A 20,335-nucleotide genomic window follows, 5' to 3' on the forward strand; every position below is an offset into this window, starting at 1 on the left:
ATAGTCTCTGCATTTCTCAGAACAAAGCGATGGGAAACAATTCTGATACCTGACTCCTATGGCTTCCTGTGACGATGTCATACCGATGACACAACCTATGGTGTGAGTTTTTACGATAACCAGGACATCCCATGGACTTGTCTTTTCGATACCATTCAATGCGTTGTCGATTCCTGTTCTTCAAAGTGACAGTATCCCCATCGATCTGTCCCTTCAAGAATACATTAATTATACCTGCTGGTCAGTCTTCCAAAGGCATTGATGGCCGTGTCATTATCCCTTATAAATGGGGGCATTCTGGCGTCATTTTTCTGTCTAAGTGCCTTTCCCCATTCACTTATCCCCTCCTTCTCGCCATCTTTCTATATTGTTAATCACCATGTTTGAAGTTCACGACCTTAAGGTTGTTTGGCTGCATTCCCACTGGCAGGGTGATGGCATTTTGCCTGAGCTTCCCTTTGTCGAGTGAGGTTATACCGTCTTGTCGTCACTGTCGTCATTGTTACAATTGCTATTGCTGTCCTTATTGGCTCGAGATGACAATAGATGGGGAATCGACTTTCCCCCTTTTTAGAAAGTTATTGGACTATACACTACTGCTCACTCTCCTACCCTGGCCTGGTGTGGCACTTCATCCCTTGGGGTTTTTCTTTCCTGAAGGATAAAATGGCACAACCGGCCGTTGAGGTTGGGGACCGCTTAATCTTCAACCTTTGGATTTGATGAGTTATGTCTCTTTTTTGTGACTCTTCTACATCCCCCCTTTTCCTCTTCTTTATATTCTCTCTCGGCGAGGTTATTCCACGGGATCGAGCTGGGAACCTAGAGGAGGTGGCGATCGAATGAGTTGCCTTCTAGGATGCGAGCTCGAGGGGGCAGCGCTCGGAGATGCTGCTACTGGAGATGAACCTTCGAGGATGGACTAGGTTCTTAGGTTTCCACTATGGGTGTATACCCCTTTGTTTCTTTGTTTCTGTGTAAGGACCCCTTGCGGGCTTTTGTAGTTATATGTAAGGACCCCTTGAGGGCCATTGTAAGACAATATTTATGAATAGAAAGACATCTTCTTTACTTGTGCTTTTGATATCTGCCATATTCTTGTATATTTCTTTGCATTTGTAGGGATTTTGAATGTATGCCTCTGTTGACGATCGTCAATATTCTCTCTGATCTTTGTTCGACAAAAATGGCTCCTTTCCAAGCCCAACGTTGTTCCTCAGACCAAGCCCGAAGTGGTCCGATAGGCTCGGATCATCGGGATCCTCGAGTCACATAAAGATAGAGCATTGAACCTTGAAATTTTCGAGAGTGGTCTCTGAGTGAAGGTCAGCTTCGGGAACCTGGAGATTTACTTTGAACTTGATATAGATAACCTTTTAAGGCATCATAGATAGGTTCCTATGGAGAGGTTACCCATGGCTGGGTGAAGTCCTGAGGTCGAACCCTCATGGACGGAGCTTGAAGTGCTTACTTTTCTTTTTGGGAGGAACCTTCGAGGTCGGGTACCACTTCGGGACTGGAGATGACGTGGCTGGCCTTTTGACTCCTTAACGGAGGTCCTCGAGGTCGGGTACCACCTCAAAACCCGTATTGAAGCCGTTGGTTTCTCAGGGCCTAACTTGGGTAGGTGGACCATTATTGTTTTCCCCACATATATATGGGGTTGCTCCCGCTTCTTGGGAGATCCCATTATTTTAGATAGCTATCCTTCCATTTTGGAATCGAGTCCTTCATTACCTTAGCACCAAAGAGTTCATGTAGGTTCCCGCTTCAGTTTTCTAGTTCCACCATAGCCATGACTGTTATTTCAGGGTCTGCTTGGTAGAGTGATGATAGTTCCACTCCCAGTGTTCAGGATCCATGAGAGTTTTCTTTGAAGACTATGTCTTAGATAAGAGAGGAGCACCTGGAGCTAGTGAGGAGAGATTGTGGATGGGGCGAGGGGGTAGTGTTGCAGGCGCTTCCCCCGGATGAGGGTATCACAAACCTTGCCGATCGATTCCTAAGCGTGCACTTGTACCCTTTTGCATTAGGCCCCCTTGATAGGGTCGTGCTCGATTTCTGTTTAAATTATCAGGTTACTTTGGCACAGATACATCCGTCATTTTGGCAAATAGTACTGATGACGATGTTCTTTGCGGAGAAGGCAGTGCTTGAATTCACTCTCAGTTAACTCGTCAGGCTGTACCGGCCCTTTCATCATCGAGGTCTGCTAACCTTGTGGTGACGTTCGTTCATGCCCTTTGTTGTTGATGATGAGTAAGATGGAGATCGAGAGTGGGTTAATCGATTCATCTGGGTCCGGATGACTGATGTTATCCCCATGGAACTTATTCCATTCCCCGAGGAATGGATTACATGCATGAGTGGAGCGTCTCGTGCTTTCTCAGATTCGCTCATGGTGGAAGCTAGTTTAGTAATCGTGTTTCCTTGTTTTCTGCAGCAGTTTCATGGGTGCCAGGCAAAGTTCCTAATCTGCCCTGCTGGGTTTAGAAGCTTGCGACCCATTCGATCTGTGACGAGTGTAGGTGGCAAGCCGTATCCCAGGGCAGATAAGAAGGAAAATACCATGGTATGTGTGTACGCTACTTTTACCTTGTCGTTCGTACATTTGGGGAGACATTTTTCCCCTTTCATGTACTAATCTTTCCGTTGTAGGTATCAGAGGGTCTTCGAGGGCGAGGCTGTGCTCCTCCAGAGAGGGGGAGGATTTGTCAGCTTCTGAGCTAAAGGTCAATAATGATAAATGGGATATGCATTTGCACTACGAGGGAGCTCTCAACAGGGTGAAGCGGGGCCGAGTCTTTTAGGAGGAAACATTGCCCGGGCCTGCTGCACCCGAAGTTTTCGATTCTAGAGAGGTGGTTCCTCTGAGTATTCATGCCTCGACCAAATTTGGTTCTTCTAGGGCCAAGGGGGCTGGATTGGCAGAGGTGTGCTCGGCTTTCCAGGAAGTCCACCGACATCACTTTGTGGTAAGTTTTGGCACAGGCTTTCTGAATCTCACGTCTTCCCTTCCTTATCGAGTTTTTCTTCTGTAGGCCTTTGACAGGCTTAGGTCTAAGCTGCTCCACCATGGGGCTAGGCTCCGAAAAGCTCTGGATGAGGGTAGGTCCCTTGGGCTCCTTTGCGAGGAGAAGGAAGTTGAGTTGACACACTGGCGATATGAGGCGTACCAGAACTCGAATTACGAGAGCTATTTGATGGAGCAAGTAATTTCTCATCCTAGGCAGGTATGCATTTTGCCCTTTAACTTCTCAGGTTAACTCTTTGTCTATACTAGTTGTAGAAAAAGATGGAGGCTCTAGAGTGCCTTAAGGGTGAAGCCGACCGAGTCAGGAATGACTGTGGCGAGCTAAGAGCTCAGGTGCACGCTCAAGCTTCATATAAGAAGGGTGTCTTGGTTAAAGTTCCTACCTTCGAGGCCCAACTCCTCTTAGCTTGTGACAACGCTTTAGTTCAAGTGGATATGATCACGAAGCTCGAATCTGAACTTTCGAAGGTCAGGGCTGAGATCGTTGATGCTCGGGCTGAAGCAACACTGGGCCGAATTAAGGTTGATCAGAAGATGACGATTTATTTGAAGGATGCTACCGATGACTAAGCCATGTTGAAGAGGGTCCTTGATCATGAAGAGAGGATCAAAGAATATGCTCATTGCAGATCCCGAAGAAGGGCTCTTGAGGAGATCAACTCCAGGGGTTTTGTTCTCCAGTAAGAGATGGCGCGAGCGAGGGCGGACGAGCGTGATGCTCGGTCATTCCTGTCCGACACCGAGGAGAGTGAAGACGAGGCTGGTAGGTCATAGCCTTCAGGGGTGGTGCGTAGACTTTTCCATTTTGCACGGGATACCTTTAGGGCGTGTTTGTAGATGGAGAATGCACTTTTTCACATTTATAAATAACAGAAAACTCGAGGTTTTATTTCTTCTATAGCCCTTTCTGATTTGCTCCTGACCAGGCGAACCGATTTCAGAGTTGGTGAGAATCCTTAGATTCGTAATATGGCTCCGAGGCTCATTAGGCAAGCCCGGGGGCTCTTATGCGTTCGGTCGATGCGACATTTAGTGTAAGCTAGCATTAGAGCTCTTATGCTTTTGCTCAACTGTTTTGGGTTTAGTCTCTGAGTCGGGCTTCGACTCGAGCCCATTCGACCCTCAAACTTTTCTGTCTACGTGGGCGGGCAACAATGCCTCTCACGTGTTGCCCTTGGGTATTTGCATTTTAACTAGTTTGGGTTCAGTCTCCGAGTCGGGTTTCGACTCGAGCACAATTGACCCTCAAGTTCTGTATTTTCGTGTGTTGGCGACAACGGCTCTTACATATTGGGTCCAGAGCAACCTTTTATGTATGTGGCCCTAAGGCTCATGAAGCTGGCGATAATGGCTCTTACGCTTTGCCATTGGGCATGTATAGTTAACTATTTTGGGTCCGTTCTCCGAATCGGGTTATGACTCGAGCTCATTTTGACCCTCAAGCTTTCAAATTTTAAGTGGGAAACAATGGCTCTTACGCTTTTGGTCGTTGCAAACTTTTAGTGTGTGGCCTTGAGGCTCATTATGCTGGCGACAATGGCTCTTACGCTTTGCCCTTGGGCATGTATAGGCTTTGTTTTCCTCTCGTTAAGGACTTTTGAAATGAATTTTTCCTAGCCCGTCATCGGTTTGGGAAGAACCTCGATTTTAAGTTGTTTGCGGCGATGTTCGAGCACCTCGGAAGGTTTAGCTCGTAGGCTGAGTAGCTCGAAGCCTTGTGATTTGGAGCTGACATGGTCGAAGCTCGTTTGCCTGTCGAGGGTATCCTATTTAACTGGTTCTTTTCGAAGTAGATTCGAAGTAATGGCCTATGATTTTATAGCGACGGTCGGGCGTCCCCGAGTCGCATTAATTTGGCTGGTGCAGCCGTATGACCGTAGTCATTTGTGTTTGGCCGAAGCCATTTTTGATCCCGAGTGTAGTAGTTTAGGCGTTTATATCAAGGGTATGCCCTTTTGGGAGTCTTACAAATGTGACGTATAGCCTAAAGTTCGGGATTGAGTTTATGCTTGTAGTAAGGTCTTACCAAAATTTTCATGCCTTTTGAGGTCTTACAGTTTTGTTGATACTTTGTACAAGTGTGATTCATGCCTTTCTTGAGGTCTTACAGTATTTTCATGCCTGTTGAGGTCTTACAATTTTTTCATGCCGTTGAGGTCTTACAGTTTTTTCATGCCGTTGAGGTCTTACAGTTTTTCATTGCCATATTAAATAGGTCTTGCTAGACCGAGTCTGTCCGCTCGGTGTCTTATGGCCTCGGGTTTTTAAGTGAATAGAGATTGGCGATAGTATCCGAGTCATCGAGTTTGTTTAGGCTCGGAGGTCGTTAATCGCGAGCTCGGAATTGTGTCATTGAGGTCTTATGGTTTTTGGAGATTCTGACCCTGGGGCCATGTGCTTTCTGAGTTTGCGATGCCAGTCTCCGAGTGTTCGGGACATTTTTCCTTTTCGGAGATGCTTCGTAATTTTCGTGCTGCCTTGTTGAGGGCTTATGAGCATGGAGTCCTGACCCTAAAGCTATGTGGGTGCCAAGTTATTGACGCTAGTCTCTGAGTATTTCGGGGCGTTCTCGGTGGAGGGATCCTTGCTATGAAAATGCTGAATTTTCTTTGGAGTACTAGATGCTTTGGCGAAAGATATTCTTTAATTGTTTGGCATAAGTACATGTTTTTTTCTTGCCGTGAGCCCGGCTTATGCGGACACGGCTCTTTTGACCGTTTGGCCCCGCGCATCATTTCCTATTGGAACCTTGTTTGCCGTTCCCTGGTTCTTCCGAGAGGATGACCTCTCAATGGGGCGCCCTCCAGTGTTTGGGGTCGATTGCAAAAGAAGCTTTGTGAGCTAGATGGATTCTCCTTAGGTAGTGCATGGACGTTGCCTCATTAAAAATCTTGTCGGTGAAACCCTCTTGGGGACAACTTGGCCGAAGGAAAAGAGTGCAACGGATGCCTTTAAGGCTTTGAGATCTTCTAGTTAGGTTAGCACTTTTGATCGCCCTGAACGAGCGCCTGCATATGGGTTAGTGTAAAATAATAAAAGAGGGAGGTGGTCTTAACTTATTGTGGGGTGCGCAGGCGATGTTCCGAGGCCTAATATGTCCCTGTTGTTTGGAGCGAGAACTTAGTATGGTCCTCCGCTGTGTTTAATCGGGCTTAGTCGAAGACGTAGTTTGATTATCCTTTGACTCTTTTGAGAGTGGAGATATTGATGTCGACGCTATGTTATGTAAAGCGAACACTTCCCTTGCCGCGTGTTGTTCCCCGTAGACGATTTTTATTCCATCCTTTGCTGGGGATTTCTTCATTTGGCGATGCGGGGATGGTACCGCTCTCATGCGATGTGTCCACGGCCATCCAAATAAGGTGTTATACCTCATGTCTCCTTTGATGACATGGAATTTATCATTTTCGGTCCGCACCGGCCATGCTGACTGAGAGAAGGGTCTTTCCTTTCATTGTTTCGATCGTCGTGTTAAATCAAGAGGCGGGCATGATTTGGTCTAGCAGTTTGAGCTGCTCTATTATTCTTCACTTGATAATGTTGGTCGAGCTACCTAGATTCACAAGTTCATGTTTTATTCAAAATGAATGAACGAAGAAAGAGGTTACTAGTGCATTGTTATGAAGTTGGGGCGAGGTTTCGGAGCCTTTCCCACTGAATGTGAGGGCATCTTCGGGTGCATATCCCCGGGTTCGTTTTTTTTCTGGCAATGGATATTTTTGTCCTCCCTCCTCTTCGCATGTTCTTGGGAGTTTCGATGCCCTTCCAATACCATGATAACGTCGTTGCCCATTAGATTCATTCTTCTTGGTCGCCTTTCTCTCTCGGAACTGAACTTGAGCCCGATCGCTCAAAGTTCTCGGTGGTGATTTTTATTGAGTAGCTTGGATATTTCCTTTCGGAGCTGGTGGCAATCTTTGGTCCTATGGACATACGTATAATAAAGCTCACATACCAAGTTGCGATTCCTCTGGGAAGGATCTGATTGAATAGGCCTGGGCCATTTGATGTCCCTGGTTTTGCTGATGGTGAACATAATGTCCGATACAATGACGTTGAAGTTGTATTCTGATAGGCGAGGTGCCCCCGTTGGCCTCATGTATCCGTCGAATCTGGCTCTGTTGATGAGCCCTTAAGAATATTGTACTCGATCTATTCTCCAACCATTGCGAGGTGGGTTGCGCCTTGGGGCATTCCTCATATCTTCGATGTACTACTGGTATCTTTTTTTGTTTGGTTTTGGTTCCTTTGCCAGGAGCCTACTTGGGTATACTGAGCCTGAGGGGGCTCCCAACTGGTCATTCTCGGCCCTGATTTTTGACTGATACCGATTGTGGATGCCCGACCGGGTCACAGCGGGATATTCGATCAGATTCTCTTTCAGCTGCTTTGAGGCCACTAAGCTTCATTCATTCAGGCCTTGAGTGAAGGCCTGCACCGCCATGTCATCGGATATCGGGGGTAGTTCCATTCACTCCATTTGGAAACAAGATACGGATTCTCGCAGCATTTCATTCTCCCTCTGCTTAAATTTGAATATGTCGGACTTCCTTGTTGCCACTTTGATGGCACCGACGTGTGCCTTTATGAAGGAATTTGCTAGCATGGCAAATGAATCTATGGAGTTGGAAGCTAGGTTGTGATACCACATCATGGCCCCCTTCGAGAGCGTTTCTCCGAACTTCTTTAGTAGGACAGACTCGATCTCGTCGTTTTTTATGTCATTGTCCTTTACTGCGCACGTATAGGCAGTGACATGTTCGTTGGGATCTGAGGTCCTGTTGTATTTTGGGAGTTCTAGCATTCTGAATTTCTTAGGAATGAGTTTCAGGGCCGCTTCCTCTGGGAAAGGCCGTTGTACGAACTTCTTTGAATCTATACCCTTCAGGACCGGGGGTGCGCTCGGGATTTGGTCAACTTTGAAGTTATAGGTCTCGACCGTCTTGTCATTGGCTGCTATCATTTTCTCGTCCGATTCGATCCTTTGGGTGAGGTCCTCGAGCATTTTCCTAATGGAAGGGTCGGCTATCGATCCGTTGTTGCTTGATCTCTCCGGTACCCATTCGGCCAGGGGAATAGTTTTCGGTGCTACTGTACTGGGAGTCATCGAGTGGCTTTGCAGCTGAGCGATAGCCAGCTATTGTGCCTGCAACATTTCGAAAATAACATAAAGACTAACTTCTTGTTCTTCCCGAGCTGGGGTCTTTTGGGCTTCCCGTTGGTCGCCATGTTGTACGCTCCTATCGGTGTGCGAGGTTTTGTCGACCTGCTGTGCGTCTTGCGAACCCGCGTCTACTGGAATCAGTCCAGGTGCATTATTGGGGTTCTGTGGTGGTGCACCAACAACTGGAATGGCCACACCGTTTTCTCCATGGTTTTCAAGGTTGTCGTTCTCAACTCTATTCATTGAGCCAGACATTTTGAACTGAAATAAAAAATCTTGGACAAGAAAAGTGTAAAAGATAACTTGCGTTGTGTAATGAAACCATCAAGAAAATAATTACTATTATTTTTAGCCCCACGGTGGGCGCCAAACTATTTACTGTGAAAATGGTAATAACAATTAAATTTGTTGATGAGACTCTAAAAATACGTAATCTATTTTTATGCTAGTTGTTAGAGTAGTTAATACTAGATATGTGAGACTTAACGATGAAACACAAACTAAAGCAGGGTTATAACCAAACCGAGGGGCTTGCTGTCCAAGCCTTGGACTAACCGATAAGGGGCCTCGAGGTCGATGCCTGGGCTCGGGCTCGAGCTATCGGGGATAATCAGGAAGGGGCTAACAGTTAGGATATAATTAAAGGAGGCTCTTTATGGCCAATATCAAGCAATAAATGAAGAACAAGTATGAAAGTAATAAGCAATAACGATAACGTCGAGAGAATATGTTAGAGAGAAAAAGAGAGAGAGTTATTATTGATCTTGTGTAGAATAGTTGGAGCCACAGCAGCCCCTTACAAAGTGATGAGGATCCCCTTTATATAGGAGGGGATATCCAACATAGTACAAAATGTATTAATTGTAAAGGCATGGAGATGGGACGGCTAGACGTGACACCTTGATACAGGGTTCAGACAAGCAGACTTTGCCGAACTTAGCCGCGTGCCTTGGGAGTTCCCCATTTTACTCTAGCCTCGATCAGTATCCTCTTTAGATCAGACCTCGACGAGCTCCGAGGGAGAGAACTCGGTCACAGCTTCGCGTCCTCGGGGTCTCGAGGTATTCTTCTGAAGTGACTTGATAGGAAGAAATTGGCCTCTCTGATTTCGCTGCATACATATATATGTACACAAACTTTTATACCAGATTCAACACTTGATTTTCACCCTCATCAATGTTCAATTCCCCTCAATCACCATCTTCAATGACCGAAAACAACTTTATTCATGCAGTGGAAAGAAGTAAACCTGTCCTAAAAATTATTCCAGTCAAATGGATTAAAACCCCTGATGGCATGCTTAAATTGAATATGGATGGGTGCAAGAAAGGTAATCTTGGCCTAGTAGGAGCATGAGGATGTTTGAAAAATCATAATGGGGATTTAATTATGGCCTTTTAGTCGTCTTTGATATATGCACTAACAACATATCTGAGGCAAAGGCAATATTTATTGGCATGAATTGGTGTTTGGAAATGTCTATAAGTACGTACAAATTGAATTTGACTCTCCAACGCTCATCAATGCTGTCAACAAGCGAGCAGATGGACCATGGCAACTTACTGACATACTGGAGAAGATCACAAATCTGAAATAAAGAGGCAACTATGCTTTCTTACACTATTATAGAGAAGCGAACTACACAACTGACCTCTTGGCTACCTTGATCCTTCACATGAAATTCTCTACCTTCTTTAGGGAAGCTAATTCTTTATCAAGGAAAATGAGAGCTACTTTGAAGATTCGAATAGACCGATTAATCAATTTCAGGATTAGGACAAAAAAGAACATTATAATGTGTAGTTTATATTATTTTTTGCTTTTTTCTTTTTTGGTTTGTGGATGAAAACTTTATAGGATGGAGTTTATCCTCAAACTTGTACCATAGGGCAAAAACTTTATTCTCTTCTGTTGTATGCCCCCTACCACTTTCCCGGGGATTTTATAATTCCCCTATGTACTTTTTTGCTATTATTATACAGGTTTGAAGTCATTCCTAACCTTCCACCATAATGTTGGCATTTAGTTAAAAACAAATATTTCTTCGTGTATATTACAATCAGTCTCTTAGATGTCAAAGTACTTTTTCATTCCATTGAGAAAAAATATTATGAACATTAGGTCAAAATATAAGGAAACAACTGATTTTGTTACTGGGAACAAACAATTAGGGAGAGAAAAATAAAACAATTTCAACAAGCAATTAGGGAGAGAAATATAAAATGATTCCATCTCAGTATGTAACCGAGGAAATTGATAACAATCACATGATTTAAAAGAAAAAAAGTACAAAAAGGTAACAAAGTCCATGAAGTTTGAGGCGAAAGTGAAGTGAAGCACACAATTTATAGAAATTAAATGCAGTGAAGATGATCAGCAAGGGGTGTATCTACCACTTGGTCTGAGTCACATACACTAAGGCTGAGGTATCGACACTCGAGTCCGTGTTAGTTATAAATAAATTTCTAGAGGTCTTTCTTGATGAGCTTCTTAAAGGAACTGAAGGATTAGTTGAAATATTTGTTAGAAAAGGGTTCCATCCGACCGAATGTATCGCCTTGGAAGAAAGATGGGTCATTGAGGATGTGTATCGACTATCGGTAGCTCAACAAGGTCACAAACAAGAATAAGTACCCGCAACAAAGGATAGATGACTTGTTTAATCAGTTTCAAGGTGCTAAGAACTTCTCCAAGATTGATTTAAGATCGGGGTATCACCAATTGAAGATTAGGGAGCAGGATATTCTAAAAATAGTGTTCAAGACCTAGTATAGGCACTTTGAATTTTTAGTGACGTCTTCGGGCTAACAAATGGCCCGACAGCTTTCATAGATCTTATGAATTGAGTCTTCAAGACTTTTCTCGACTCCTTTGTGATAGTGTTCATTGACGATATCCTTGTGTATTCACTAAGTTGAGAGGACCATGTCGATCATCTCAAGGCAGTTTTGCATACCCTATATCAGCACAAGTTGTATGTAAAGTTTTTGAAATATGAGTTTTGGCTCGAGTCTGTCACTTTCTTAGGGCATGTTGTTTCAAGCGAGGGAATCAAACTCGATCCTCAATAGATTACAGTTGTGAATAATTGGCCTAAACCTACAACTCTGATAGAGGTTAGCAGTTTCTTGGGCTTAACTGTGTATTACAGAAGCTTTTTGGAGGGGTTTTATTCTCTTGACTCTCCATTGAATAAATTGACGCATAAGGCATCTAAATTCCAGTTGTCTAATGCTTGTGAAAAGACTTTTCAAGAGTTGAAGTCAAGGTTGATTACAACACCAGTGTTCACCCTGCTAGAGGGCACAGATGGGTTCGTTGTGTATTGTGATGCTTCAAGGCTTGGACTTGGTTGTGTTTAATGCAAAGCGACAAGGTGATTGCATATGCTTCCAGGCAACTCAAGACCATGAGAACAATTATCGGACACATGACCTATAGATTGCGGCAATGGTATTTTTGTTGAAGATTTGGCGTTATTATTTTTATGGGGTCCACGTGAACATATTCATGGACCACAAGAGTCTTCAATATATCTTCAAGCATAAAGAGTTTAATCTAAGTCAAAGAAGAGGCTTGAGTTACTCGAGGACTACGACATCAATATTTTATATCATCCGAGGAAGACTAATGTTGTGGCAGATACTCTTAGCCGGAAATCCTTGGATAGTTTGGTTCACTTGAGGGCCTATCAAAGGCTGTTGGCCAAGGAAGTTCATTGGTTGTCTACTTTGGGAGTTTGGCTTACGGTCTCTGGTGAAGGTAGGGTGATTGTGCGAAATAGGGTTGAATCATCACTCATAGTAGAAGTCAAGGAAAAACAACATGAGGACCCGTTATTGGTGCAGTTAGAGGAGGGAATTCATAAGCATAAAACCATGGATTTTTCTCTTGGCACGAATGATGGAATGCTAAGTTACCAAGGACGATTGTGTGTTCCGAACGTTGACAGTCTCCAGGAGAGAATTATGACCGAAGCTCATAATTCCAGGTATTTCGTACACCTAGGCTCTACAAAGATGTATCGTGACCTCAAGGAGGTCTACTGGTGGAATGACATGAAGAGGGATGTAGATGACTTTGTGGCAAGATGTCCAAACTGCCAGCAAGTGAAGGTCGAGTATCAAAGGCCCAGTGAGTTGGCGTAGAATATAGAAATTCTAATGTGGAAGTGGGAGATAATTAATATGGACTTTGTGGTAGGTCTACCTTACATGTCTCATAAGTTTGACTCCATTTAGGTGATTGTGGGTTAACTCACGAAATTAGCACACTTATTACCTGTTAAAACTACCGACACAGTAGAACACTATACTAAGTTATACATCAATGAGATCGTTAGGTTGCATGGCACTCCAGCTTCTATCATCTTAGATCGAGGGACACAGTTCATCGCTAACTTTTGGTAGAAATTTCAGTAAGATTTGGTTACTTATATAAATCTTAGTACAACTTTTTATCCATAGACCGACGGGTAGGCAGAGCGGACTATTTATATGCTTGAAGATATGTTGCACTCTTGTGTTCTTTACTTCAAGGGTAGCTGGGATGATCATTTGCCATTGATAGAATTTTCTTATAACAACAGCTACCATGCCAGCATCCAAATGGTGTCGTTCAAAGCTTTATATGGTAGGAGATGCAGATCTCCCATTAGTTGGTTTGAAGTTAGGGAAGAATAATTGATAGAGCCAGACCTTGTGCGTCAAGATATGGAGAAGGTCAAGATCATTAAGAAACGGTTAAAGACTACTCAGAGTCATCAGAAGTCCTATTCGGATGTGTGTCGCGGGGATTTGGAGTTCAGAAAGGATGATCGGGTATTCTTGAAAGTTTCTCACATGAAGGGAATAATGCAATTTGGGAAGAAAGAGAAATTAAGTCCAAGGTATATCGGACCATACAGAATCTTGCAGAGAATTAACCAAATGGCCTATAAGTTCGAGTTAACTGAAGAGATGTCCTTAGTGCACCCGGTATTTTATGTGTCCATGCTGAGGAAGGTAGTTGGATACCCATCGCTCGTTGCTCTGGTAGAGACTATTAAAGTTAATGAAGAATAGACTTATGATGAGATTCCAGTTTCCATTCTTTATAGACAAGTCCGAAAGTTAAGTAATAAAGAGCTCGCCTCCGTGAAAGTGCTATGGAAAAACCAACAAGTTGAAGAGGCCACCTCGGAGGTTGTGGAAGAGATGAAGAGGAAATACCCTCATTTTTTGTATGACTAAGTAGTTGTGTTCTAAAATAATGCTAGGAGTTTACTTTTTATGATTTATGTTCAAAGTTTATGTTAAGATGTTCCTTTTTGGTAATATAATGCTTACGAGGTTATGGTTGATGTTGTTTTCCTACTATGTTACATCATTGGATTATGAATATGTTGTTAGGATTGGTTTCTAGGGCTCTCTAACAGGTGGATATGCCCAAATACAAGGGAGGCTATGCCAAAAGTTTTGGAAATTTTTGAAGTTAGTCAAATTTGGAACTTCAGGTGTATGAATGAAAAGTTTAGTCACAATGGGTGTCTACGGTGAACTTAGACCCTCATTCGAGGATGAATGATCCTAAGAGGGGGAGGATGTAAGGCGCGTAAAAAATTTCTAAGAAATGTAATGTTTTTGAACATGGCATTTCTGCGGTCCATTATGAAACCACATAACTGTTCTGTTGGCCGCAGATCCTTCTCAGAGTGAACCAGGTGAAACTTAATTTTGAAGGTCATCCCGTGGTCTAACATGCGACTGCATAACCGTTTCGTGGGGCGTATGTCTGTCATAGAATCAACATGAGAATATTTGGAGGAAGATTTTGCGGGTGCATAATTGATCTGCGGATCACATATTTGCCGCAGACTAGGCCAGTCTAGCCTAGTTTTGGAGGAGATTTTGCGGTCCCTTCCACAGATTGCAAACCTGTTCTGCAGTGCATTCTACGATTGCAGATTGGGTTCAGAGAGTCCATTTTGTGAATTTTTGAATATGACCCTATTTTGATTAAAAGCCATTGGGGTTGTTTTTGAAGGTAAAAATCAGTTGTTTAGAGAGAGTGGGAGTGTTTTAGAGATAGAAGAAGAAGCTCCAGCCATCCTACTCGTCCATTATTGCTCAATCTTGAAGAATCAAGGAAACCACTCACTAGGCCATCAACTATATAGGTAAGTCCTTGTCCTAAACTTCCATGCAAGTTGTTATGTATCTATGTAAGTTGTGGAGTAGGAGTTAGACCATGCATGTGCCAATAGGAGGTGGTATGTAGGATTTTTTAACTATTATGGGTAGACTCTTGTTTAAGTTGGTTGAGGGAAGAAGGGATTACCATTGTAGGGCCTTGTAATAGATTTTGCATAGTAGGTATTTGACAAAATTCCTAAGAGACTTGTATCATGAGAATCATTCTAATTATGATTCAATTTTACCATCGTCCTATAGATTGAAATTTTTAGGGGTCTTGAAACGGTGTAGTAATCCTAAGAAAATCTCAAACAAGGTAAGTTGGCTAAACCCTTTCCGTAGAATCGGATTCCTCAAAATTCTCGTAAACTTTGATAATGGTTCGATCAAGTTCCTATCTCTATCTTTACAGTCTACTTCTATGGTTAGCTTATCCAAGGACTTATGATTTGATTCATGTTCCAATTGAAAATTACTATGCTTTTATTTGTATCCAATGTGTTCTAAGCCCATATGTATTCATGAGCTGAGGCTATGATTTCCCGGATGTTTTATAAGTGCCTTTAAATGTTTATAATCCATGTCAAATGAAAGAATGAAAAGCATAAGGTAAGAAATGTGGCCATCGTGCCAAGAAAGATGAGTTACATGTGTGGCCAAGAGTGCCAGTGAAATGAAAGAATATATCAAAGGCTATGAAACGAATGTAATTCTTTTATATGAAAAATATTTTTTGGAGTATCATTAGGTCACCAAGCAAGGCTGGGTCACAAATGCCCAAGCCTGAAACTACACGTGCTGTGTATGGATTGTTTGAGGGACAAGTTCCTGTTTTATTATATTGAGACTATTCCCTTTGATTGGTATTAGTTGATAGCTAGCAAGGACCATGTCGACCCACACGACATTATGGTGAGACGGCATAGCCGATCAAGTAGAGATTGGATGCCATGCCACGCACATGGTGGTATTTTGTTTCTATGTGAATCCTGATACTTTGGGGAGATGGCTTAGTCGGTCGGCCAATGATCAGACTCCATATCATGGGCATGGTGGTGTGTCGGTACTAAGGATATCCCAACCAAAAATAAAAACGTTTACTCAAGGTTTTACTTTGTATTAACTTGGCATTATAATATGTATGGTATACTCATTATTTCCATGTTTTTCTCCCTATGTTGGCATGCTACTCCATGAGAGGGTATTTAGTTTTACATACTAGTACTATTCCCTATGTACTAACGTCCCTTTTGTTGAGGATGCTGCATCTTTAATAGATGCAGGCGGTTCTACAGCAGGTAGCATTGATCATTGCTAGTAGTACACCCTCTTTTCAGCTGACTTGGTGAGCCCCGCTTCATCCCGGGGCCTTGTGTCTTTTGATCCTTGTACATTGTATTTTAAGGTATAGCCGAGGCCTTATCACCGACACTTTCATATTACTCTTCTGTTCCATTTAGAGGCTTCGTAGACATATTATGGGTTGTATTTTAACTTGATAAAAACAAACTAGAAATGTTGTAGTTATTGGATGTTCCACTTTTTAATATGAACGTGTAATCTTTTGGAAGTTGTCAATGAATCCCCCTTTAAGTAATGTAAGATGATATTGTACACATTATCCTCTCACGTCTAACTCTTGTTATTGATTCTCAAATGACTCTTGGGTAAGGTTGGGTAGAAGGCATTAAGTAGGCTTTCTTGCCGAAAAATCTCGGTTGAGCGCTGGTCGCGCTCCCCAAGGTCGGGGTGTTACAATCTTTGCATCATGTTATCCTTGATTATCATGCCAAGATTATGACATTGGCTATGGAGAGGTTACCAAGGTTAGAATAGAGGGGTTCTTTTGGTCACACTCCCAATGGGGTAATTTCGTTTCTGAAGGCTTAACAGATTGTTGAGAAGAGGTGTTTAGCGTATCTGCCCTTTGTTAGAGATGTTAGTGCTGATACTCCTACTATAGATTCCGTCCCAGTAATTAGGGAGTTGCTAGATGTGTTTCCTGCAGATCTACTAGGTATGCCAACCGATAGGGATACTGATTTTGGTATTAATTTGATATTGGGCACTCAACCTATATTTATTCCATCGTATCACATAGCTCCAGCTAAGCTGAAAGTGAATATGCAGGAGTTGTTATATAATGGATTCATTATGTTGAGTGTTTCTCCCTCGGGTGCGCTCGTGTTGTTTGTAAAGAAGAAGGATGGTTCTATAAGGATGTGCATTGATTACAGACAGTTGAACAAGGTCACTATCAAGAACAAGTATTTATTGCCTCACATTCATGATTTATTTGATCAACTTCAGGGTGTCAAGGTGTTCTTGGAGATTGATTTGAGATCGGGCTATTACCAGTTGAAGATTAGGGCTTCAGACACCCCTAAGTCAGCTATCAAGACTCGTTGTGGGCTTTATGAATGTTTGATGATGTCATTTGGTTTGACTCATGCCATAGCAGCTTTCATGCATTTGATGAACAATTTGTTCCAATCTTATTTGGATTCTTTTGTCTTTGTATTCATTGATAATATCTTGATATATTCCCATAATGCTGAGGAGCATGAGCAATACTTGAGGATTGTGCTATAGATTCTGAGGGAGACGAAGTTGTATGCTAAGTTCTCCAAGTGTTAGTTTTGGTTGGAGTTGGTGGAATTCTTGGGCCACGTGGTGTCTAGGCATAGGATCAAGGTGGATCCGAAGAAGATTGAGGCAATTCAGAGTTGGCCAGACCTTCTACTACTATAGAGATCATGAGCTTCTTGGTTTTGGTTGGTTACTACCATCATTTTTGGAAGTGTTTTGTAGATCTACTGACCAAGTTGACTTAGAAGGGTGCTCCATTCAGATGGTCTAACGAGTGTGAGGAGATCTTTCAGAAGCTCAAGATTACTTTGACTACAAATCTAGTTTTGATATCGAGGATGTATATTATTTATTGTCATGTTTTGCTTGTTGGCCTTATATGTGTTTCTTGCCAAAAAGCTTGAGTATATCCTATATTAAGTGACTAAGATTCTGTAGCTTTTGGCGACTATTGTGCATGCACTTAAGATTTGGAGGCATTACTTGTATGGTGTGTCACGTGAGGTTTACACTGATCATCGAAGTCAATCAGTACCTATTCACGTAGAAGGATTTGAATTTGAGGTAGCGGAGGTGGCTTGAGTTGGTTAAAGATTATGATATCACTATCTTCTATCATCCAGGTTAGGCAAATATGGTAGCAGATGCCTTGAGTAGAAAGGCAGAAAGTATAGTTAGTTTGGCATTCATTCCAGTTGAGAAGAGACCTTTGGCTATAGGTAGATATTCAAGCCTTAGCTAAGAAATTTTTGTGATTGGATATTTCCAAGCCTAGCAGAGTTCTTTCTTGTGTTGTTGTGCAGTCTTCCTCGTTTGAGTGTATTAAGGCTCTTCAGTATGATGATCCTCATTTTCTTATCCTTAAGGACACGATGTTGAGAGATGGGCTAAGGAAGTCGTCATTGGAGATGACGATGTATTGCGACTTTAAGATCGCCTTTGTGTTCCTAATGTCGATGGATTGAGGGAGTTGATTCTTGAGGAGGCTCACAGTTTGCAGTCTTCTATTCATCTAGGTACGACAAAGATGTATCTTGATTCGAAGCAACATCATTAATGGAAGAGGATAAAGAATGGCGTTGTTAGACATGTATTGCGGTGTTTGAATTGTTAGCAGGTCATGTATGAGCATTAGAAATTGCGTTATTTGCTTCAAAAGATAGATATACTGGAGTGGAAGTGGGAGCACATCACTATGGACTTTGTGTTAGGATTACCATGTACATTGAGGAAGTTTGATGCTATTTGGTTCATTGTGCACAAATTGACCAAGTTTATGCATTTTATTCCGATGATGACTTCTTACACTTCAGAGAAATTGGCTCAAATCTATATCTAAGAGATCGTTCATTTTCATGGTGTGCCTATTTCTATCATTTCAAACTGTGGTACCCAGTTCATATCACATTTTTAGAGGGCTGTTCCGCAAGAGTTAGGTACGCATGTGGAGCTTAGCATGACATTTTACCCACAGATGGATGGTCAGCTCGAGCGGACTATTTAGATTCTGGAGAATATGTTGAGAGTCTGTGTTATTGATTTTGGAGGCCATTGGGATTAGTTCCTACTATTGGTCGAGCTTTCTTACAAAACAGATACCAGTCCACTATCTAGATGGCTCTATATGAGGCTTTATATAATAGACAATATTGTTCTCCTATTGGTTGGTTTGAACCTGATGAGGCTACGTTATTAGGTACTGATTTTTTTGTGATGCTTTGGATAAGGTAAAGTTGATTCAGGATCAGCTTCGCACAGTTCAGTCCAGGCAGAAGAGTTATGCTAATAGTAAGGTTTCTGATGTGGCTTTCATGGAGGGTAAGAAGGTTCTTCTTAGAGTTTTTCCTATGAAGGGCATGATGAGGTTTGGGAAGAAGGGCAAGTTAAGCCCTAGGTATTGGCCCATTTGAGGTATTAGAGAGAGATGGTTAAGGTGGCTTATAGGCTTGTTTTTCCACCTAGCTTGTTAGAAATTCATCCGGTATTCTATGTTTCGATACTGCAGAAGTATCATGAAGACAAGTGACATAAGTTGGATTTTAGTTCAGTGCAGATGGATGAGAATCTAGCTTATAAGGAGGAGTTAGTGTCTATTCTGGATAGACATATTTGAAAGTTGATATCGAAGGAGATTGCATCGGTGAATGTCCTGTGAAGAGGCCAACCGACTGAGGAAGTGACTTGGGAGATCGAATATTACATGTGAAGCATATATTCTCATATTTTTGGCATTTTAGGTTTGATTTTAAACACGTTTGAGGATGAACATTTGTTTAAAAGAGGGAGAATCTAATGACCTAGACGGTTATTTTGAGTATTAGAATCCTTTTTCGATTTGATATTTTCGGTAGATTCATTTGTTATTTTGTGACTTGTGAGGGTGATTTTTATGCTTCCAAGATAGTTTGGGAGTAAATTGGAACACTTAGTTCCATTTTGGAAGCCTTAAGTTGAAAGATTTGATCAAGGGCTGACTTTTGAGCAAACAACCTCGGAATCGAGATTTGAGTGTTCCTTTAGATTTGTGTGGTGATTTTCGACTTGGGTATTTTCAAATTTGATTTTGGATGTTCCTAGAAGATTTTAACTCTATTTGTCGAAAGTTGACAATTTAAAAATTGGAGAATTCATAAGTTTGACCGATAGTTGACTTTTGGGCTAATGAGCTTTGATTGAGGTTTTGAAACCTTGTATAGGTCCTAATGGTATAATGAACTTGTGTGCAAAGTTTGGTTGTGATCCAACATGATGGATTTGATCTTTGATTCTTGATTTTGTTGTCGTTTTTATGTTTCAAGCCTTGGAACAAGTTTGTATGAAGTATATGAACTTTTTGGAATAACTGGATAGGGTCCCAGGGGGTTCTGGATTCTTTTGGACCATTTCTTTTGATTTTGCAGCAACTGATCTGATGATGAGTAGCAATGCTTCGCGATCATGGAGCAAAGGCTTGTGATTTCATAGAAGAATTTCCTGGTCGGGCTGGTTGTGCATCACGTTAGTCGATGTGGAATTACGATCACGTAGGTTGGGTGTGCATTAGTCATTGCATTCACGGACAAGGGGTTGCATTTGCAAAGTGTTGGAAAGAGTCATGCAGCAGGCTTTTGCGTTCGCAGAAGGCAAGCTGGGACCATGTAGAAGCACTGGTCAGTTGTGCTTTGCGATTGCGAGGGCTCGATCGCAATCGCGATGAAGGATACTTGGGCAGTATTTAATGTTATTTTGCCCATTCTCTCATATTTTGAATCCTAGACTTCAAGAGGGGAATTTTACAAGAAGAGTTTTGGTGTTTTGATGTTGTTTTGAGCATCTCAAAGGTTGGAACAAGTTTGAATGAAGTTATGGGATATGTTGGCAGGTTTGGTTGAGGTC

General features: G+C 42.3%; 1 protein-coding gene across 1 annotated transcript; it reads left to right on the forward strand.

The window, feature by feature from the left end:
- Window positions 1–3,721: 3,721 nt before the first annotated feature.
- LOC142180766 (uncharacterized) lies at window positions 3,722–12,346 on the forward strand. Its single transcript, XM_075252834.1, has 2 exons — window positions 3,722–3,797; window positions 11,841–12,346. The coding sequence occupies exons 1-2, from the start codon at window positions 3,722–3,724 to the stop codon at window positions 12,344–12,346; spliced, it is 582 nt and encodes a 193-aa protein (XP_075108935.1).
- The last annotated feature ends 7,989 nt before the right edge of the window (window positions 12,347–20,335 follow it).

This window comes from Nicotiana tabacum, chromosome 5, assembly GCF_000715075.1.
Source record: "Nicotiana tabacum cultivar K326 chromosome 5, ASM71507v2, whole genome shotgun sequence".
NCBI lineage: Eukaryota > Viridiplantae > Streptophyta > Magnoliopsida > Solanales > Solanaceae > Nicotiana > Nicotiana tabacum.

Excerpts from the sequence above, each read along its gene's own strand:
- LOC142180766 (XM_075252834.1), top strand. The coding sequence starts at position 3,722 with ATGGCGCGAGCGAGGGCGGACGAGCGTGATGCTCGGTCATTCCTGTCC. Across the intron at positions 3,798-11,840 it reads GGAGAGTGAAGACGAGGCTG|ATACTCTTAGCCGGAAATCC; the intron begins GTAGGTCATAGC and ends ATGTTGTGGCAG.